The sequence below is a fragment of the Ursus americanus genome, chromosome 8 (assembly GCF_024610735.1).
Source record: "Ursus americanus isolate L20-20 chromosome 8, mUrsAme1.1.p, whole genome shotgun sequence".
NCBI lineage: Eukaryota > Metazoa > Chordata > Mammalia > Carnivora > Ursidae > Ursus > Ursus americanus.
The window spans coordinates 27,068,983-27,092,554 of NC_142134.1; the positions used below are offsets into that span (position 1 = coordinate 27,068,983).

The following is a 23,572-nucleotide window of genomic DNA, read 5'->3' on the forward strand; positions in this document are numbered from 1 at the left end:
AATCACGAACTTGGGGCGCCTGGGTGGCTCAGTCATTAAACGTCTGCCTTCAGCTCAGGGCGTGATCCCAGAGTCCTGGGATCGAGCCCCACATCAGTTCCTCCGCTGGGAGCCTGCTTCTTCCTCTCCCACTCCCCCTGCCTGTGTTCCCTCTCTTGCTGGCTGTCTCTCTCTCTCTCTCTCTCTCTGTCAAATAAATAAAATCTTAAAAAAAAAAAAAAGAAAGAAATCACAAGCTTATGAAGGGATTTTTATTTCTTTGCACAGAAATACATGAAAATAATGGAAATTAGTAGGAAAATAGAATATGCTGAACGAAAATTTTGGCTTCAGCAAATTTCATGAGAGCTACATACGATCGATAAAATAAGCGGTCATACTATTAATAGCATAGCAGGAATGTAACATTTCTGTCTTACTGCTGAATGAGAATTCCCAGAGTTTAGAAATTTCCCTGGGTAAAGGGTGTTGGCCGAAGTCAGCTTCACGCTCAGATGACTAAGTTTCCAGTTGCTTTTTCATTGCCTGGGGCCATCACTGCTCTGGTGTGACACATGGTAAATATTCTAAGTGAGCTGGGTTTAAAAACATGGTTCCATCCAGTTGCTTTCAAAGTACTTTCATTTCAGGTCCTAGGCTGAAATCAGGGCACTTTAAAAGAGAGTAAATGCCAACCGGGGACTTCAAATCCGGTTGAGAATGCAGATCGGATTTCATTCTCAGAATGGTAACTTTTTCTCCTACTTGGGAACCTAATACCGACCCTCCCAGCCTGCAGCTCTTCCAGCAGCAACCCATGAGGCATGTGAGCACTCTCGTCCTCAGTAAATAACTTTAATTAGCATGATGTAATAAAGTCTAGCCCAAAGTGCATTATTCCAAACGGTGTCTTTTTCCAAGCATGTTGGCCAGCCACTGTTTGCTGAAACAAAAGAATCAGCCACCTGCACCTCTGAGCACAAATTCAGCACAAAGAGCCAGTGTTCCAGAGGCTGCTTCTACCTGGCCAGTAGAGCCAGAGGGCAATGTTGGCCCAGTTTCCATGGCCAGGGTCTTCTCTCGCTCGGAGGAACGGAGCAAACGTTGCGTGCCCCAGCGTGCTCTGCAGGTAGGCTTAGGAAGAGGGCACCGCTCTCCTGAAGGCTGCTGGACTGTCTTTAACAAAGGATAAGGGAACCCTCCCTGACATTTTTTTTTTTTAAGGAGTCAGGATATTAAAATAAATCAGGGATAAAAAGTTCGAGACATGTTTGGGACCATCTCCTTTAAACATGAGAACTTTTTTTCTATGTGAGGATTGTTTTTAAACATTTATTTTAACATTTCCATTATTAGGTTTGAAGACATAATGAAAACAACAGGAATTTTCATTATGAAAATTGGCTATCATGTTAGTTACTATGTCAAAAAATGGTCAATAATGTCCCCCCAGATACTTCTCGAGAAAAAGGTCATTTATTAAGCTTTCTTTATATCAGATATTTTTCAAGGAGCATTGACAGTTATGAAGCACACCAATATGACTGGTATTCTCAATAAAATTTACTTATTCCACATCTATCTATTTTATCACTTTGATCAGCTAAAAAAAATCATCTATCCGTCAAAGATACACAAAAATATTTGATAAAATCAAAACTCAGAGATGGGAAATATATTAACCCATGGAATTTACTTGAATTTCTGGCTATGTCAACTGGTGACACTGGTGAAAGATTTTTTTTCTTCTCTAAAAATATGTTTTCTTCCTGAAACAATTACTGAGAACATACCATGAGCCAGAAGTTGTACTAAAGACGAGTATGGAATTTTGAGCAAAAACAGACAAGAGCCGCCTGAAGGTACCGGTGGATCTCCAATATGAGCCTTCACCAGAATCACCTGGAAGGCTTGTGACACGGAAGATTGCAGGGCCCCATTCCCAGACTGTGACTCAGTAGATCCGGGTTGGAGTGAGCATTCCCACGTCTAAGTTCCCAGCTGGTGTAGGAGCTACTGGTCTGGGAATCACTCTTTGAGAACCACAGGTCTAAAGGCCTGATAACAAACTGAGCTAAGTGTGCAGAAGGAAAGGGGGGCCCTTTAGGGAATACGGACCTAGCCTAGGCAGGGCATGTTCCCTGAGATCTGAACGAGGAGGGGGCTCACAAGTTTACGGGAGTGAGCGGGAGAGCATTCCTGACGTGGGGAGAGTGCCTGAAATCCTTAGGGCCGGAGGGAGCTCAGCGTTCCGGCCAGTGAAAGGTACCTAGTGTGGGCGAGGGACAGGACACAGGGGAAGGCACATCTTGAAAGTATGGCAGGCAGAGCAGATGCTACGGTATGTTCTCCATGCTCTGTGTAGAGCGTGGAGTGTGTGGCGGATGCCCGGAAGAGACACGAGGGAGTCACTTAATAGATATTGTTTCAAACGGAAGGAGACTCAGTGGTGAGAGTCATGGCAGCGTCACAGAAGAGTGAGGCAAGAGCCTGTGTACCAGGAGAGCTCCTGTCTTTAGCTTCTGCTCAGGGACGTGGCCCCGAGGACCACCGACAACCTGCTGCGTTTCAGACACTCTGGTAACAACCCCAGGGGTCCAAGAGGCTGCTGATGAATTAACAGCATAGACAGCTCATTCCCCCATCCGGAGGGAACCGGCCTCGGCCTGAGGAGACAGGTAGCCACCCTCAACAACCACAGAAGCCTCCAGCTGTTCGTACACAAAGGGTGTTATTTTACAGGCAGCCCGCGTCCGCTGCAATAAAGACCAGAGTCGCGTGGCACACTTGTGTTTACTCGTCAGCTGGTTTGAAAAGTCTATGAGGCTTAGATTCGAAAAACCTGAAATGAAAGTTTAACACATGGGAGAATGAGAAGCAAGATCGCCGTATAAGCTACCTACCAAGCCAGGTGCTCCACTCCCTCTTCTCCACACCCAGCCCCGCAGCAAGTCCAGCTGGCTCCCCCTCCAGAAGCCAAGCCCGCTGCCCCATCCAGGCCAAGCCACCATTATCTCTTGCCTGGGGAGCTGCGGCGGCCTCCTCATGGGGAGGTCTGCTTCCATCCCCCGTCCCCATAGCCACTGCCCCCGGCAGCCAGCACAGCCAGCACGGCCCTTCACAGTGTGAGGCATCCTCCTGCTTGACGCCTCCAGGGTTCCTGTTACGGACTCCTTACCATGAGAGGGCTCTAAGGTCCAACGGGATCTGGCCTGGAGGTCCCTTAGACCCTCATCTTTAACCACTCTTCCCTTCTTTGTCTCCTCCGAACATGCCAAGCTTAGTCTTGTATTCAGGGCAATGCATCTCTTGCTTGGGACTCTCTCCTTGACTCTTCACATGGCTGGCTCCCTCCCATGCTTGTGCTTTCAGCGGAATATGTCAGTCCTCCTGAAGGCCCCTTCTGACATGTCCTCCACCACGCACTGTGTCACATGATCCTGTTCTCTGAGCACTTAGCCCCACCTCGAATTAGCCTATTTCTGATTTTGCTATTTTGTTTTCTTCTGTCTTCCTCCTACAGAAAGGAGGTCCCATCACTGCAGGGGCCTCATTGGCTGGATACCCTACAGGACCCCCAGCCTCTGTTACATTGTCTGTTACATAGTAACCCCTCAAATTTCCCTGATCATGCCTGAGTATGGAAATAGCCAACCTTGGAGCACTAAATCGGGACCTTAGTGTTTTGCCATGCGCTACTCTTAAATACTGTTTCATATCGAGGGGCAAAGTGATGACACCAGGGCTTCTCTTTAATGTACATGGCAGATTTCATGGTTATCTTGGTTAAAATACAGATTTTAATTTCTAACAAGATGCCTCCCGGGTGTTCAGACAACACTGCGGTAGGAGTCACTCTGAAATCTTGTGACAGACATAGTAACAGCCTCCCAGAGATGGTTACATCCTAACCCTCCGAACCTGCGAATATTTTATATTGCATGGCAAAGGGGAATTAAGATCACTAATCCACTGACCTTAAAACAGAGAGATTATCTAGAGAGGCCCGATGTAATCCCAAGGGTGTTTAAATATGGAGAGGAGGAGAGCTCTGTGAGGACAGTCTGTGTCAGAGCAAGGCTGCTGAGAATGGTCATTGCGCGCTTTGAGATGGAAAGGGGGCCAGAGCCAAGGAATGTGGGCAGGCTCTGGAAATGAAAAAGCAAAAGGAAACAGGTAAATAGGGTCTCCTGCTCAGCCCTAACGCTATTCACACATGGGTAGCTGTTCTCTCCAAAACACCCAGCTGCAACAAGAAAAGGGACTATTTCATCAAAGTGTTTGTGGTTTCAAGTCCTTACTTTGCATTGGAATAGAAATATAAAAACCGGTGCTGATTTGTGAATAATATGAGGGCTGTGAACCAGAGACCGTATTTCCCCGTGTGTCAGGCCAGAGAAGATGGTTACAGAGCACAGACAGACTTCCTTCCTTCTTTCTTTCCTGTCCGCCAATTGCTCGGGCCGCCCCTAGGAATTCATCTGCTTATATAACAGAAACAGAGTCTGATCTGGGAGCAGCTCATTGTAGCCGCCAACTGGAACAATAGGTTGTGAATTTCTTTTAAAGCTTTTTCATAAAAATCTTTTAAAGCCCATCCCTAAAGGAAAAGAGAATAGATAAGTATCTTCCCTTATCTGAGGAAAACACGCTGTGTGTTAAAATATCAAATAGTGAGATTTACCCTTAGAAAGGGATTCTCTTAAAAATCACGCGTCGGGGGCGCCTGGGTGGCTCAGTCGGTTAAGCGTCTGCCTTCGGCTCAGGTCATGATCCCAGGGTCCTGGGATGAGCACCACATCAGGCTCCCTGCTCAGCGGGGTGCTCCCCCTTCTCCCTCTGCCTCTCCCCCTGCCTGTACTCTCTCTCAAAAGAATACATAAAATGTTCAAAAAAAAAAAAAATCAGATGTCAGATCTAGAGCGCAGGCCAGTTTTCTTTAGAAGCGCTGGCGTTTTGATGAATGATGCGCTCCTTTGTCCCTCCCTTTTTACCCCGTCTTTTAGGTCTTATCCACATCTACTGACATTATTCTGTATAGCGAAAGCCCCTCTCTTCAGTGGTAGAGTTCATCATCAAGAAACCACCTCGGGTGTTTTTCTTTGTTTCGTATCCACCAGCTAGCCACCACTTCAAGTTTCTTTGTAATACTGCAAAATTATTCCTGAGCCTTTCATCCTTTTGCTCTCACCTGAGTTCTTGGGGTTGAGGACCTGAGAGAAGCTGACACTTCAATCCACTAAGGGCTCTGGGCCAGATTTGACAGGGTTCACCAGGAAAAGATTTATACCCAGAAAATACAGAAGTCCGAAACGGCCGAAAGCAGCCGAGGGGTGCTGGTGCTGGAGGAGAGGCCAGTCTGGTTATACTCCCTTATTGAGTAGATTTATAGTGCAGTTCGTGCAACTCCCAGGTCCTTTTTATCAGTGAAGAGGGAGTTGGATCTCAGGACAGACTGTTTGGAAGAACAAAGCAAATAATCACAGGCACCCTCATCCCGACCACCAGCAATAATTACTGATACTTTAGCAGAATTACTAGAAATAGTAGAAACCCTTCCTTTTTGAAAAGGGCAGTCCCTTCAAAGGAAGTCAGGAGAAGTAGACAAATTTGGGGCTTCCCATTCATTTAGGGTGTGCGTTTTTGCTGCCATCTGATAGCCCTCCTCTTTCTGACTTTGCTGTTTTCAGACTGTGGAGCCCAACTCCTTCATTTGCAATGGAAATGCGAATAACCTACTTTGCCGGCTGAGGAAGGTCTCTATGCAAAGGTTGAAAGGCAGTCTTCTTTCTTTTTTTTTTATTTTATTTTATTATTTTTTTTATTTTTAATTTTTTTTTATTACAGTCTTCTTTCTTCCTGTGAGCCAGGAGGGGAGGCCAAAGGCAAAAGGACCCAGAGCTGGAGCGGCTGGTAGGAGAGCAGCTGCAGAAGTTTGCCATTTTAATTCCAGGATTCAAGTTGACAGTAATGAAGGATAAAGTCGGTTAAGAGAATTCTGCTATTGTTTGCAGACATCACGCAGACGTCAGTAACATGAAATGACGCTTAGTCTTGGCAAATGGCTCTGTGATAAAGCTCTACTTACTCTTTTCTGTTGTCTTAGTTCCTGGGTCCACCTTTCCAAAGACACACAGGAGTTTCTATTACGTGTTTATGAAAGTAAAACTATGACGTTATAATGGCTTTCTGCACGTATCATATAAAGTTTGGGAAGTAGACAGAACTACAACCCATAAAATAGATCACCGTCTTGATTCCCAGCCCGTGGTCCCAGCTGGGCCACCTTGACATGCTTCATTCATAGTTATTTTATTAAAAACATAGTCAGCTTTAAATTCAGTTTTTTTTAACCTCACACAAAATTGTTGATCTCATAGCTAAAATTAAACATAAGGAACAAAATCCACGTGTGTTGGGGGGAGGGGGAACTAAATGTATAAGACAGCAAATTAACATTTTTATTCTGCCTCAATTTTTTCATCTCTTTGAAGATACTCTTTCAGAAGTTTCAGGCTCCTGCTCGTAAACAGGGCAATACGCACAGCAGGAGGTCGTTTCTAATGCCACTGTCCCAGTGTGGTTCAGCGGCTGCCTCATCTGAGCCCGGGCATGTTTCAGCAAGTCTCCACGAGGCGGAAGTCACATAAACTCAGGAAGCACAACCGTGGCCAGATATGCCCTCCGTGGCTAAGCTGGGTTGTATTTTTCTCTAGTTTCTTTCGTGTCACGTGGCAGCCTCAACAGTATTTCTGGTTTGCCTTTATTGGGTCCAAATAGTAAGAATCACTAAGCCAAGAGTGGGACAGGGTTTTTGGTTTCCAGGAAAGGGATTGGGTATCCACTTCATTACACTGTATATCATTACTGAAACGAGAGCGGGAACTCTTCTTACAACTAATATTTGACATCCATTCTATCAATGGATGCAAGGCATAACTCGGTCCCATCCATCATGCTGTCCCGTGGCCATGAATATTACAGTCTTATAAGATCAAATAAAACTTGTTTCTTCCGGCCAGCTAAATAGCATGATAAGATTGAGGAACTCATTTCTTGCTAAGTCCATTATTCATGGCAGACGTCAGCGTGTGGGTAATTCCCATCTGCCGAGCAGCTGCAATTCAGGCCACAAAGTACAAAGTACACCTCAGCATTTTACAGCAAATTCTGGATCCACTGTTGCTCATAAAACCAAGCTGGGAGCCTTAAAGGAACAGGAGCCCTAGCCCTCTTCCGCATCCCTGCCCTGCACCTGTCTTTCCCATGTGAAGTCTCTTGTGGTTAGCACGCTTCATGAGCTGCTGTGAATAATTCTGGGTGTCCATCAGCCTCTATCAGGATCCGATCTCTGCACTGCCAGTGCACAGTGCCAGCTTCTGTCTTGAGAAGCTTATTCTTCTATCCCTTCGTTTAGTTAGAAGTCCAGTTTATATGGAAGTTTGCCATTCTTCAGTTTTCTTAGAACACTTCCCGTATCAGGGTGCCTGGGTGGCTCAGTCAGTTAATCGGCTGCTTTTGGCTCGAGTCATGACCTCAGGGTCCTGGGATTAAGTCCCACATTGGGCACCCTACTCAGCAGGGAGTCGGTTTCTCCCTTTCCCTCTGCCCCTCCGCCCTGCTTGTGCGTGCACTTGCTCTCTCTCTCAACTAACTAAATAAATCTTTAAAACACTATCCATATTATATACAGTTTGATGCTTTTTTAAAAACCTTGTTATATATTACGATGCAGTATTTCATGTTCCAAAAACCAAGCTATCAGAAAATCAATTTCTTATGTATCAAACATAAAATGTGTAAGCTGTTTGAACCTATGTCTATTTCTTGGGCATCCCTGTGGCTTCTAGACATCACAGATTTGTAAACTGAGAAGATTGGATGTGAAATCCATTTCTTATCACCCATTTTATAGCTCTGTTTGGGCGGCTGAAGAGTTACTTAGCAGTCTGACCGAGGCTAGGTGGGAAACATTTTGGTGGCTGAGAAGGAAAGGTGCACAGATGCTTGTTTCCTTTCATGAGGGGAAGAAGGTCCATATGTGACATTTAAGGGGATTCAAAAAATCTGTTACAATCACCATCGACAGGGAAGAGTGTATATTAAATCACTGCCCCCTTTCCTGACTAGGGACCACCTAGACAAGGCTTTTGTGATTACCTTTGGACGTTCTAAATCATGTAATCCTTATACTTATTTTGGGGCCCATCTAGACCTGATTCCCTTCTGTACCTGTAGGACACTTGAGCTCCTTTCCATGGAACACAGCCTTGCTCCGCTTCTCCATCTTGGTACTGTTGCAATAGTCCCACCCATTTCTCTGCTTCCATCTTGTCCTGAAATCTGTCTCCTGTACATTCCCTAGTGGCCCTGATCATCATGTCTTTCTTCTGCCTAGAACATTCAGTAGCTGCACCCTGCCTGCAGGGTAGAATTTTAAGCTTCTTAAAATGGCTCACGAGGTTCCTACTCATTTCTCCGGCTCATTGCTCACCAGTCCCCATTTGCATGTTCCACTTTTAGATCCCGACATGCTGAGATTTCTCCACAAAAACTGTAGGCACAGCTCCATGTCCTTGTGAACGTTCTCTTTGCCTGGTAAGCTCCTCACACTCCTTGTGTCTAATTCCCCCCGTCCAGAGTTCACTGTAGGCAGCGTCTATGCTTCAAGCTCTCACCCAACCTCAGAGTATGACCGAACTTCTTGACTGGGCTCGCACGGTGGCTGATGAATGCATGAGTGAACAGCCATTTGCTATTAGAGGACACAGGCAGACACATGATCAACTCGACAATCACTCTTCACGTGCTTGTGCCTCCAGTGCCAACAAGTCAGACTAACGTGTTGCAGGCTAGGTTTTATTAGCCGTGTTATAGTGGACCCATTGTTTCATCCGATACACAAAAAATTCATCTCCGGAAGTTCCTCTGGTAAGGTATATACAATTAAAACGTAATCATGTTTTCAAATTTGCAACGTATTCACCTTTGCTATAGTTGTTTACATAACTTGTGAGCTTTTTTCTCCTAATTCCTCACTTTATCCCAACACTTCATCTTAGTAAGCTCTACTACTCTTCCACACTCTGGAATCCTTCAAAGTGCCATTAGTATTCAGGCAGAACGATCCTGCCTGTGTTAAGAAAAATATGATCAACTTCTGTGGTATTCACTACCGCGTGTTATAATTGGAAGGGGTTGGCTGACTTTCTCTGTAAAGGGCCAGATAATACATATTTTAGGCTTTGTGGGTCATGTGGTTTCTGACACAACTACTCAACTCTGCACTTACAGCAGGAACGCAACCACAGACAATAAGCAAACAAATTTGTGTGGCTACATTATAATAAAATTTCATTAATAAACACACACAGCTCAGGACCACCGTGTGCTGACTCCCTGGGTCATCTGGGGACTTATTTCTGTGGAAGAAGATTTAGTCAGGTTCTGTTCAGGTACAGAAACATTTTCTAAATGGCTTGATCCCAGAGAATATCTTCTAATTATACATGGTCCTGAAGTAAATGCTTTGAAGGATACTTGTACCATATCTTATTGTGCAGTCTTATCAGAAAAGGAAGCTGAGGGAATAAGATTATATAAAAATTCATTTGCCTTAATAACAACTCTCACAGCTCAGCATTTCAGGAGTTGCATCCCAAGTGAACCAGAAATTTCTATATGCTGCCTTGGTACTCAATAATGAGAGCTATAAAAGTGTTCATGTTCCTTACCAGTACAATCGTTTTTAGGAAATATCCCACAGTAATGACTCTAAGGGAGCAAGTCCCTTGTGTGTGCAATGATATTTAGAGCAGAAATATTCATTAACGCTGAAATTCTGAAGTAACTCGGTTGGAGATGGAACCATAACATGGAGGCATTCTGAAGAATTTTTTAATGTGGTGATTGTGTGAAGTGCATAGAACCTTGGAAGAGTGCACATTAAAATTACAAGGCCAGATGGAAAGAGTACGTTTCCATGATCTCAAGCATAGAAATCAATATGCATGAATTCTGTCATTCAGTATTCAATAAGTATTTATTGATTAAGAGCTTGCTATGAACAAGTCTCTGCTCTAGCACTGGGAAGACAATAATGAATAAAACAGAGCAAAATTCCTGCCCTTGTAGAGCCAGTATTCTTATGGGAGGGAGACAGATTTTGAGGATCAGAAGAATTTAAACAAATGATAGACTTGGAAATTTAATATGAGATTTCTCCCCATTAAACTGCTTATATAAAAAAGTTTCCCCCCCCTTTATTTGGTATGTTTCATTTTTTAGGAATAAGAATTTCTTCGATAGTTTCATTCAATGGGTGTTCATAGAGTTCTTACTATGTGCCAAACACTGTTCCAGGCACATGGAATATAGAGCAAACAGAACACACAAGCTCTTCTATTCTCGTGGAGCTATGGTCTGGTGAGAGAGACTGAATATAAGAGAAATAAGTAAAATATACGCAGGTTAGAGGTGACAAAGGGGCAGAGGTAAGAAAGCAGGGTATGAATGTTAGAAGAAGGCAAACCTTTAGATCGAGTGGTCAGGAAGGACTCCTTGACAATGTGAATTCTGAGTAAAGAGTTAAAGAAAATGTGTAAACAGTGTGACACTGGGTGAGGGGTAAGAGGAGAGGTCATTCTGAATAGGGGGATCAGCAAGTGCAAAGGCCCTGAGGTGAGAATGTTCCTGAATACTCAAGGAACAGTAAGGAGGCCAGTGGCTAGACTGTAGTGAGTGAAAGAAAGAATAATAGGAAATGAGATCAAAGGGAAACAGAAGACCAGATCGTATCTGGCCTTTTAAGTCATTGGAAGGATGTTGGCTTTTATCCTGAATAAAGTTCTGAGCCAAAGAGAGAGATGATCAAATTTGCATTAAAATAATACCTTCTGTTACAACAGACTGCAGATGCAGGAAGCTTTTAGGAGACTGTCGCAGTAATCCAGGTGAGAGAAGATGGCCCGGACCAGTAGGTTAGTTAGGGAGGGTAAGGATCTTAGGCTGTGGGGGTGCAGGGGAAGGAGAGAGGAGGGGCAGGAACCAATATTCCCACTGCCAGAGCCCACCTGCCACAAAGGATAAGTAACTCGGGAGCAGTGACCATTTCCGAACTGTTACTATACCCCGGGTAGGAAGCACGATGTCAGGCACATACTAGGCACTTAATTTAGGCTGAGCAAATGTTGCAAAACCAAAAAGAAATGTGAAACCAGATCTCTATTTTGTGGCTGTCTCCTGTCACCGTTTCTATCTCATACCTCTATGAACTGAATGCACTATTATTGCCTCTTACTGTTAAAGAGCCTGATTGTAACCAAATGTAACTTCTTTTTTAGGGAACAACTTAATTCTTTATTGAAGACCTATAACATTTTTTATGGGAACCAGAAAAATCTGCATATTTTATACGGACAGGTAAGCCCATCAAAGAAATACAACACAGTTTGATTCACAGAAAGAAATTCCATAAAAGTATAGAGGAATCAGGATGAGTTGGAGTCCCTAGTCTAGCAGCACAAGTGGACTGGAAAAACAGTGAATCTTTGACTCGATCATGATTTTTATTTTTAGACTATATCACAAGATTCCAGTCCTGGAACATGTGACTTTTTAAGCAATTTTGGAGATAGGAAAACATTTAAAAATAATTATAATGACCTATTTACTTTCTATTTTAAAAGAGTGTATAAATAAATATCTTTTGCATAGCAAAAATCTATCATAATACTTTGTGACAAATGTACCAGAACGTGTAGAGAAAGTGGTGTCATCCCACGGTGACATCATTTGTAACGGAGAAAATTTGAAGCTATCTTAAGTCTATACTGATGGGGGGTTGCTCGAATAAATATGACATAGGCTGTAACATAGTTTGATTTGGTTGTTAAAATGAATCAGTTAGATTCCAATGGATGTGTACTATGTTATAATAACAAATTTTAAAATGTGAAAGAAACAATTCAGAAAAGTCCTGAAGCTAGAAAGCATTTTTAGGAGTGCAAATGGTAGGCTGTTGTACAAACCGGCCTTAGATTTTTCTTTTCTTCCTCTTCTCCTTTGAATGCTTCATTCTCCACATGTCTCTCCACTCAGTCTTATATTCTAATGGAGCTCACTTCACCTCTTTTCAATATCTTCCTGGTCCCAGGAAACCTTAGACTTTTCTATCGCTGATTCAAATCTTCAAATTCGATGGCCGAGCATTGACTTCAGGCCACTGTGATTTGGCTTAAAACTGCCATTGGGACAGAAGGAAACTTACAAACCACTCTGGCCTTTACTAGAGAAGTTAAATGATTTAGCTCGATTGAATATTTCAGTTACCTTCCCAAATATAATAGATAGAAGAAGGAGATAACTAATCTCTTTACAAAGAAATGGGCATAATTTTAAATTATTTCAATAATGTCCTATATCTTTGATCTCTACTATATGTAATTGTAAAGATAATTAAAGAAAATGTAAGAACAGGTCAAAACTTAAAAAAAATTATTGTTTATATTTTACTTAAAGTTTCTACAAAATTCATAATGTTGATATTTATTTCCTTTAGGAAAATGTTTGAATTTTGACATAATGAACTTATAATTTGAGACATGTTCTTTCCAGTTCTATGAACAGTGTTCAATTTATAATACAAAAGTCATTTAATTTTCAAAAATTACATGAAGTAACTTAATCTTTCCATCTTTACTCACTGGTCAATAAAGTCAGAATTCAGAATTTTCTAAATATCCTTGGTTACCATAACAGACACTGTTCAAAGCTACGAATATGTAGCTTTCTTTTTTTTTTTAAAGATTTTATTTATTTATGTGACAGAGAGACAGCCAGCCAGAGAGGGAACACAGCAGGGGAGTGGGAGAGGAAGAAGCAGGCTCTTAGCAGAGGAGCCCCGATGTGGGACTCGATCCCGGAACGCCGGGATCACGCCCCGAGCCGAAGGCAGACGCTTAACGACTGTGCTACCCAGGCGCCCGAATATGTAGCTTTCTTAATCTCTGGTTAATTAAGCAAATATTGATTGTCTACCATGTAGCTTCTAGACCATGCTGCAGATAGAGCAGTGAAGAAACTGGACAGAATGTCTTGCCTTTATGCTGCTTACACTATAGTAGACAGATAAGATACAAAATATACAATATATCCAAATGGTAATAAAGGCTGTGGACAGCAGCAAGGCAGGGAAGAGGGCTCAGGGATCTAAGTGGGGTGGGGGAAGAGGAGCATTTGACCGAAGACTCTGAAGGATGTGAAGAGGCCAACTTTGCAGAAGTCCGTGGGACACACATTCCGGACAGAGACAGCAGCCAGAGTAAGGGGCCAGAGCCTGGCTAGGGTAATTGAAGTAGAGCCGGGGAGCCGGTAGAGCAGGGATCCTAAGAGAACGGGGCATGAGCAGACAAAGCAGCTAGAGACGTAACTGTGAAAGGAAAGCACCAGAGAGTGTGGGTCTTGTAGAGCATTGTGAAGACCTTCGTACGTGCTTGGAAGGAGATGGAAAGCCAAAGGGAGTTTTGTGTAAAACAGGGACATTATCTAAAAGGATTCATTTTAAAAGGATCTCTCTAGCAATGGGGAGTATAGCAAAGGGCAAGAAAAGAATGGGAAAGAAAGCTCTTGCAATATTCCAGGCAAACAATGACGGTGGGGTGGGCCGGGATCATGGTAGTGGACACAGTGAGTGTGGTCACATTAGGGATATATGTTTAAGGTGGAGCTAATAGGATTTGCTAATGCTTTGGTTGTTGAGTTCAAAAGAAAGATTAAAATTCCTGGCCTGAGCAACTGGAAGGATAAGGGTACTATTTGCCAAAATGGGAGCAACTTGGAGAAGGAAATATTCATGGGAGAAAGATCCTGAGTTAATCAGGAAGATATTAAATTGGATGTCAGGTAGGCAACTGGAAGACTGGAGTTCAGGGGGAAGGTTTGGGCTGGAAATATAAAGTCGGAAGCGTTTAGTTTAGAGACGGCATAGGGGGATCCTTGAGATCACCAAGAATGGTGGGTAGATCTAGAAGAGAAGAGGCCTACGGATTCAGACGAGATTAAATAAGCGTACCCAAGCCCTCTGTGATAACTTATTTAGTTAATCTCGAAAGAAATGCTTTGTGAAATTAAAAAATATTCTGATATTCCTTACATGAGAAAACCTAGCATTGTGTGATAGTAGTTTGGGGTATTTCTTTTTGAAAGCAAGAATTTAATAATCTCAGAAGAGTATTCTGTGATTGATTGATTGATTTTGCTGTCAGGGATTAATTGGAGTACAATTAAACGAAGAAGGGATGCTATACATCAGTAAGGAAAACGTAGGACCTGCATCGCGTAGTGCCACTTCAGAGGCCAGATTATGCTTGGTCGGGTGTTAAAAACAACCGACTGGTAACCTGAACTCTCAGTACTCTGAACCCCGGAACTCAAAAGTGGGAGAAAGAGCACGACTTTGTTTCAGGAGTGACTCGAAAGTAAGTTTATCAGCCAAAGAAATAATAAGCAATACTACTTATTGAGCACTTATTAAATGTCGGGTCTTATGAATTAGGGGTTATTATGACGTCAGTCTGTTCTTCAGAAGCAGCCGGTTTAAATGTGCTCAGCATCTCATCCAAGGTCACACAGCAGGGAGGTGGCAGAGCCAGGGTTCAAACACAGGTCTGTCTGATTCCAGAGTCTGGAGTTTTCATTACCCTCTCAAATAAAAATGGAGTCATTTACATTTTCTAATAATTGATTTTTCATAAGAATAGTAGTCACTGGATGTTATAGTTGTTACTGGAGAGTTGGAATAGGACTCTTCCTATTTTCTATATTTTTTTGAAATTTCTATAATGACAACATGTTACTTTAATAACAGAAAGGCTTTTACATAGACAAGAGAAAAATTGGTTACAAAATAAGTTCTATGGAAATATACTTTGGTATTAATATCTACACCCACAGAATAAGTAAGTGTTCACAGTCCGTGTTGGCATGGAATTTCCTTCTTTCGTTATATTTCCAACTTAAAAATTAGTCAAATGCTCTTGACTTTTTTCAAATAAATAATTTCTGTTATACATTTAACACTGCTTTCTTACCTTTTTCACTCATTCTGCATAATAATTTTGTGAGTTAAAATTTCCTGTTCAGAAATGAGGAAGCAGCCACTAAGTCTCTGAAAAGCTGCTCTTCTGATTTCTAGTTCAGTATAGTGTTTAGTTCTGCTTTATTTTGAAGAGAACAGAATTAATTAAACTTCCAGTTCATTGAAGAATCGTGGAGTTCAGAAAGCATTTTAACATACTATGCCCTCTTGTGGGCATGTCATTACCATTACGACTTACTTGGCTAGTTACAGCTGTTTCCGAAAATGAAGTATTTTTTTTAAAGATTTTATTTATTTATTTGACAGAGATAGAGACAGCCAGCGAGAGAGGGAACACAAGCAGGGGGAGTGGGAGAGGAAGAAGCAGGCTCATAGCGGAGGAGCCTGATGTGGGGCTCGATCCCATAACGCCGGGATCACACCCTGAGCCGAAGGCAGACGCTTAACCTCTGTGCCACCCAGGCGCCCCCGAAAATGAAGTATTTTGAGGATAAATTGAAAAGCCAAACAACCTCACTGGGGAATTTATTTTTGTCTATTAAGATGTCTTATAGACTTGAGTTCTATATTTTCAGTTAAAAGATTTGCCTTCTGTAAATATTACAAAAACCATGTTTGAGATGATTGGTTTCTTCCCCAGACAGAAGATGGAGAACCAATTGTTGAAGGAATGTTGGACATTTCCTGGGGAGTAAAACGGCCTATACAACTGAAAATCCAAGATGAGAAGCAAATCCCTTCTTTTACTAAGGTGAAGTCACCAGATGTCTTTTCCAAAAGGTAAGCTGTCTTTCATGTGTTACCTCCTTAAAAGATCAACCTCATATTTACTTCTTTTTATTGTGTGGACTCTGAAAGATGGGAGCTCGAATGCCCATAACAGGATCTCATCTGATCCCCAGCAACTCTGTGAAGTAGGTATTCAGAACCTGGGGTTCTGAGAGGTTGGGTAATTTGTGCAAAATCTCCAAATACCATGTAGCAGACCTCAGGTCTACCTCTCTGCTGTGTTGCTTCTCTCCTGGAAGACTGAATTCCTTTTTTTTTTTTTTAAAGATTTTATTTATTTATTCGACAGAGAGAGAGACAGCCAGTGAGAGAGGGAACACAAGCAGGGGGAGTGGGAGAGGAACAAGCAGGCTCACAGCGGAGGAGCCTGATGTGGGGCTCGATCCCATAACGCCTGGATCACGCCCTGAGCCGAAGGCAGACACTTAACCGCTGTGCCACCCAAGCGCCCCGAATTCCTTTGTTAGGAAGGAGAAAATATAAAGGCAAGATTCCATTAGGCTTGGCCTGGTCACGGAAACGGGGGATAAAATGTAAATTTCTCCTCTCCTTGGAACAGAGGGCTCTTGGTGCTTTCTGGAAGGGAGCTTTAATTATGTGCCACCTGATGGTCCTGATCCTGCTCAACAGGGCACGGCAAAGTGCCCTTGAAGCTCGGTAACTGCACAAGACTGTTCTCTGTGTGGGTTTATGCAACCGTACCCTGAATACAAAAGTTGGGCTCATTTTTTTTGTTATCCTTTGTAGTTTTTAGAAAAATAAATATTCCCAGAAGGAATCATACATGTCATTTTTTTTTCTTTTTTCTTCCTTCTTCCCTACTTTCCGTCCTTTCTAATCCTGAACTTTCCCACTCATCTTCCTAGCGTGTATATGTGGAGGTACCAAGCCTTCTCCTTACCCATCCTGCTGTCTATTAACATCTGTACCTGGATGGGCTGGAGTTTTAGGAAGAGAGGATGATGAGAGAGCCAGGACCTTGTCCTCAATCTGGTCTTCAGCCATAAGCAAGGAGAGCCCAAGTATCACCTTGAGGGAAGCCCCACTTTTGCTTTGGAAAAAAACACAGACACCCCACTCTGATGTGCATGTGGCCAGTTTGCTCAAACATGATGCTCCGGCGGTTCTGAACAGTTTGTAATCCCCTACACGTACCGTGCAGCAGCTGCTTACTTTCCTGCCTCCTGGAAAGTCTCCCTGCTTTTCAACATCTATTTGCCTGACTCCATTCTCACAGTCTTTTCAGAGTCTGGTTAGGTAACAAGGTAACACATTCGCCAGAAAGCCTTTTCTGACCCTTCCATCTGTACGAGGTGCACTGACACTTTTTCTAGGTCACTTTCAAAATATATCATTAATTGTATTTTTATGCACCAGTTCCCGCTCTGGCCTGCGAGCTTCTTCAGGGTATGGAGCATGTCTTATTCATCTGTTATTGTGGTGCTTGCCAGTGTGCCTGGCACGAAGAAGAGACTCAAAATAGAGTCTTTGAATAAAGCCCACAAGCCCGGTAGTGAAATTAACATCTGCTCTGTTGTGAAAACTGTCTCCCTCTACCACTTCTGATTGGTCTCCCACCCAGGCTAAGGGTTGCCTTGGGTGAAAGGTCCAGTGTTTGCAGAAGAGCAGAAGGGAGACCACAGACTTAGGCAGCCTGATGAAGCTTTGCATCCCTCACCTTCAGAGACCAGGTGACTGATGGGGCTGATGATTCTAAACGACTAGGAGGATCCTGTAGGAGAAATTACCCCTGGGCTCTGCTTTTAGAAATAACTGTGCAAGATATGAATTTGGCAAAATTAGCTATCATTATTCATATTGCCTAAAAACTCATTGCAAAGTTCTCCAAGCAGCTGGCTGCTTTTGATGCATTTTCATTATTTGAGTCATGAAAACTTAATAAGTATGGAACATTAAGGGAAGATGTCAAGGAGATTCAGTGAGGTACTTGTATTATCACATGAAGCCTTTTTTTAAATAGCTACCCCAAGGTATTTTTAAATTTTCAAATTAAAATTCAAAACACTTGTTCCTAAAAATCCTCAATTTGGGCATAAGTTTCAAGAGACCAGGTGGACAAAGTAATACTGACACCTCTCCATACACGGTAGCAGGTTAAAAATTAATATTCTCCTGATGTGCCTTCCGTCGACACTAACTGCATTTTTCAGTGTTTATTGGAAAGAACAGTGCTGTGAACTAAGCACGAACGACCTCCTTTAGTTTCGAGCTGAGAAAGAATTCCCTAGAGAACTTGGCTTGCCCTTTAATTTACCATAGCAATGAAGCTTACAAGAACATTCGAAGTGAAGGGCACACTTGCGGTGTATCCAGTCCTTCTGGAGGTTGAGTATGACCAGGAAGAGATGCTACCCCCTCACACTCAAGACCAAGATTAGATTCAGTTGTGGTCAGTTAGCCACGAATCTTTGTGGGAACCAGCTGGACACTCAGCAGCATGATTTGGGATGGCTGTTCCTTGGCCTCTGGTTCCCTAGCGGGGCACATGGCCACCTGACGTCCTATTATTCGTTTCAGGCCAGTCCTAGACACGGTCACTCTGGCTGCCAGCCTTCAGGTGGCGTTCGCTTAAATTCTGAGCCTTGAAGGAAACCATATGAAGAAAGGGACGATTCCCTCACTCTCACTTCTCAAGTCCCCTTTCTCGTCCTGGGTTCCCGTGTGCAGAACTTCTCCCTCTGTTTCCACCGGGTCCCAGGGGTGGGATCTGCTGTGGCTGGACATGGAGTAAAAGACGGGGAAGCAGTGTCCTCAGCAGCAGGACAGGCCACAGTCTGGTCTTCCGGTTCACCCGTGGAGAGCATCATCAGTTTATCAGGCTAATCTGTTTTAATTATCTTCGAAGTGAGTCACACTGAGTCAGCTCAAAGGGAGTGGTAGAAGCTTAAATACAAATCAGTTTGTTTGAACTGTGACCACTTGTGGTCCTTTACGGAAACAATCCTGTGGGCAGTACTTTGATCTTTCCTATCTGGTCCAAGTATTGTGTTTCGAAAATCTTTCAAAAATTTTTTCGAAAACCCCCCAGCCTTACTGAGGCTACGTTTGCTTGCACCAGTTTTCAGTTCTGTTTTTAATCTTTGTAAAATCAGCTTTGGCACGTTTTGTACGAATCATGACAGAATGACATGAAGAACAGAAGCCAGACAGGTGTACGTTTGAATAACATTAACAATGTGGTTTTGTCCTTACGGCACAGGTAGAAAAATGACCACATTCCATTTGTCTATCAAATTACTACCTCCTTTTTATTTTGCAACTCACCAGAAACCTTCCCCACAGTTTGAATTTACCAACGGCACACATCCTGAAGCGAGGTCAGAGCCGTGCCAGCAGTCCCATGCTTGGGCACGTTCGACAATTTGACATCGTGTACAGTTCTGTCCAGTTTCCTTTCAGCTACTCCGGGTAACTGCACTCAGCGTAGGCATGTGCAACAGCTGTATGTGGGTGACTCTTCGAATGACACGATCCAAAGCTCAAAACTGGTGCTTTCAGAAGTGGGGCGCCTCGGTGGCTCAGTGGGTTAAGGGTCTGCCTCTGGCTCAGGTCACAATCCCAGTGTCCTGGGATGGAGTCTCATGTTGGGCTCCCTGCTCAGCTTCTCCCTCTCCCTCTCCCTCTCCCTCTCCCTCTGCCTCCTCCCCCTGCTCGTGTTCTGTTTCTTTCTCTGCCTCTCTCTTTCTGTCAAATAAATAAATAAAATCTTTAAAACAAACAAACAAAAAACCCTGGTGCTTTCTACAAAATGGGCAGGAAGGAAAAAGGGCCATGTTTGCCCCCTGTATTTGTGTGACCCCACTAAACCGTAAGAAAGTGAGGACAAGTGTCAAGTCTGCCAAGATTACCAAGGATCTGTAGAATGCTACCGGTGGGGCCCTCGTGGCATTCTCGTCTTCCCCCACATGAAATAGCATCAGGTCGCCTTCTCACTTTCGTTTCTGCTTTTCATTGGTATTGGGCCTTCCCCATGGCTAACATTCCTGTGATAATAACATCTGCCTCCTTGTGATAATGAATCCCTGATAGATTGGGAAAGATGGGTAATTTTATCTAGTTTAAGAATAACTTGATTCTGAGTCAGGACCCGAATAGGTCTCCTTTGAGTTCGTTATTACCCATAGTTATTGAACTATTCTGACATTTAACTGGCTATATTCTGGATAGTAGAGCTTACGGGAAAATTAACTAACAAATACATTAGGATTACCTTATTTACATAAGACTAGAATGAGGCTCAAATGATATCAAGGTTATAAAATACATCAAACGGATGCAAAGATTAAGGGGAAAAAATCATGTTTGTCATGTTCACCACCACTAGTCTGAAAAAGCATTTTTTGTTATTGTTGCCACCAGTGACACTTGGATAGAATTAGTGCTACAAATGTCACATTTGAAAAGAGTGTATGCCACCACTTACAGGTTTTGGTCATAAGGAAAACAGACATTACGGAAGAGATTTTTAGTAAGAATAGGACCAGTCCCAGCAATGATAGTATTCACTGACCTAGAGAGACCCAGGAATATCTTGGACCCCTATTGGTTCCTGGTCTCCCACGAAATGGGTACAAGTGATGAGGAGGAGGATGATAATGAAGATGAGGAGGATTTTGATAACTTTTAACACATTCTGTGTGCTTACTAAGTATACCAGGCACTGTTTGAAGAATTTGACCTAACTTAACCCTATCCTACCGCCTCCTCTTATCATCATTTTATAGGTAAGGACACGAAGGCACAGAGAAGATGAGTAACTTGTCTAAGACCAGAGAAATAAAGTAAAGGTGACTCTCGGCCCTGCTGGTAAAAATAAGTAGTTGCCCAGTTTTATGTTTTCTAATCACTAGAATGCACTGAAAATTGTTAGTATCCTAGATATAAGTCATAATGTTTTAGAAGAGAAGTTTCTCGTACACTTTCCTCCTTTGTAAATTGCATTCATAGTAGTAAAGAGCCTTAAAGATGGGCACCCCATCTTACTGATAGCCACTCTACCTAAAAATTCTCTGAATACTATAGGAACTCAAAGCAGATTGGCGGAAAGAACACTTTTACATCTAGACTTTCCTAAGAGCATTGTGAGATATCTGTGGAACAATGGGTCATGTTGGTTTCTACTAATTCCATCTGCATACACAATTTATAGAATCTATACAACCTTGCCTTTCAGGGTATAACTGAATTATTGTATCAGATTTGCTTAAAATCAGTACAGAAAGTATTTAAAACACATGCTGACCATTCTGGTATAAATATAATTTTAATAATATCATAATACTGTTCTAATTTAGGATATGCCTACCTAAGGAGGCTCTCAGTACCATATTAATACTATAAATCTGAAAACCATCATGAGCCTCATTATGAAGAATTGCTGTCATTTACAAGATTTATTACTTTTCAGGGGAATGACCCGCTGGGGGGAGTTTGATGATCTTTACCGTATTAGTGATCTGGACAGGAGCCAGATTCCAGCTTCTGAAGCAACAAATTCCCGAAAAGGTAAGTATCAAACTCTAACTAATGGCGAGACTTCTATTTTAATGTAAAGCACGAATCCTTAATGTTTCTCCGAAATTTAACATTTTACACACCACTATTTAATAAAGCTCTCATATTAAAAAAAAAAATCTCTTAGGATCATACTAACTTAAGTCCCTACAGTGCTCATAAATGCTTAAGAACCTTACTTTACTATATAAAAATATAGTGATTTTTAAAATTACATCAAGTCACTTCGATTTACTAGATTAGGGAAAGCTAATGGCTTGAATAAATTTGTATACACAAAATTCTTCAATATTTCCCCCCAAGAATTAGGATCATTTATAATACTCAGTAGCTTTTTATGTTAGACCAATCTCCTCAGATTGGCTTCTACATCTATTTAGAAGTTGAACGTTTTAGTTAGTTAATAGATATTTAACATAACACCACTCCCCAGAACGAGGCAGATATACCGGCATCGCTATATTTGATAGAGTTGTTTCAAGCATTTATTTTAAAAAGAGAAATCAACTTGAACGTCAGGCGAGTTCATATCGAACTTGACAAACCAGGGGTCAATGGCAGCTCCTATGACATGTGACCTGAGGAGCCATAATGGTGATGTGATAGTAGTAATATTAGGAGCTGTCACTCACCGAGACTCTGCTAAGTGTCACCTGATATTGTGTATCTTACCTAGATTTGGTTTTCATATAATATATGGAGATCCAAGGAGGGAGGAGCTGATAACTGAGGCTGGGGGCAGGGTTCACGTTTCTGGGGTGGTCCTATTATGAAGCTGACTTCAGACTGAAAAGAGTATCCTGCTGACATGATCTTCATGAATCTACCGACAACTTCCAATGTTTATTTATATTTTTCAGGCATTTCTCAATGCAGTCCTTTCTGCCGTCTCCATAACAGCCCATATTTAATAACAAACATGATGCTTCTTCTAAGATTCCCTTATCTGTCTACTGGCTCTTGGCATCTTTTATGTAAGGGTCCTTCCTGTTAGCCCTTTGAAAACACTCCTCTAAACCGAGGGGAATCCCAATTTCTTGGCATCAAAGATACCATAAAAATCTATCAGTATCTAAGTACCGGTGCTAGAGGAAGAGGAACCATCTCTTGTCTATTGGATGATATGCTATTTACGGTAGGAAATTTTTTTAAATCCCAAGGTAAAATGGAACACTGTTTCCTACTGTTTGAGAACATTATAGTTCACTGCTTAGCTACACGTTTTCTTATCAACTACATATACAAATCCACCCAAAGAAGTAACTGACTAAATGATATGGCCTTATAATCTTTATTCTTCCCAGATTATTTATCTTATCACAGTAGCACTCTGAAACCTTATGCAGAAGAAGAGCCAGAATCCCCATTGCTCTATCGAACCATGAGTGAAGCAACGCTGGTGAGAAAAAGAATGAATCTTCCAATGATGGACAGAAAAGAGAGACAGAAGCACAGGGCCTCCATTAACGGGCACTTCTATAACCATGAAGTGAGTTATAATTCCATTCATGTCATTGAAAATAATGTCTGTGTTTCTAACAATGCCACTCAATTCAACTTACCATTAAAATAGTCATAATAAACTAGTAGTAGTGTTTCTAATATTTGTCAGGTCCTCTCCCTGTGTTAGGTACTAAACTGTTTGAAATTGGATTTTGGTGAATTATCTCATTAATCACTAAAACAATCCTATGAGATAGGTACCATTACTTTCCCTCCCTTACATGTATTTCATTGAGGTTCACAGAGGTTAAGTAATTTGTCTTAGGTCACACTACTCGTAAGTAGCAGCTCTGAACTTGAATCCAGTCCAGAACCCAAGTATTAACCAACGTGATGGGTGAACCCTATCTGAGGGGCTGGCTCTGTGCCAAGCACCGGGGATCTGAGGTGACTCAGTTGATGGCTCTGCCGCCATGGAGCTCAGGTCTCAGGCAAAGAAGCCAACACATCAACAAATGGCATTAGAATAATGTAAGTGGGGGCGCCTGGATGGCTCAGTCGTTGAGCGTCTGCCTTCAGCTCAGGGCGTGATCCCGGCGTTATGGGATCGAGCCCCACATCAGGCTCTTCCACTATGAGCCTGCTTCTTCCTCTCCCACTCCCCCTGCTTGTGTTTCCTCTCTCACTGGCTGTCTCTCTGTCAAATAAATAAATAAAAATCTTTAAAAA

At 42.4% G+C, this 23,572-nt stretch overlaps 1 protein-coding gene across 5 annotated transcripts in view; it reads left to right on the forward strand.

Moving 5' to 3' along the window:
- RASSF6 (Ras association domain family member 6) overlaps positions 1-23,572 on the forward strand; it is a 50,141-nt gene that overhangs the window by 12,907 nt on the left and 13,662 nt on the right. For 4 of the 5 annotated variants that reach the window (XM_045789503.2, XM_045789514.2, XM_045789494.2 and 1 more), the window contains exons 3-6: positions 11,322-11,400; positions 15,717-15,856; positions 21,294-21,391; positions 22,705-22,889. In XM_045789503.2, the coding sequence (XP_045645459.1) occupies positions 11,322-11,400; positions 15,717-15,856; positions 21,294-21,391; positions 22,705-22,889 (502 nt within the window). Of the gene's footprint in view, positions 1-11,321; positions 11,401-14,243; positions 14,457-15,716; positions 15,857-21,293; positions 21,392-22,704; positions 22,890-23,572 lie in introns of those variants that run through there. The other variant, XM_045789523.2, reaches the window with a different exon arrangement.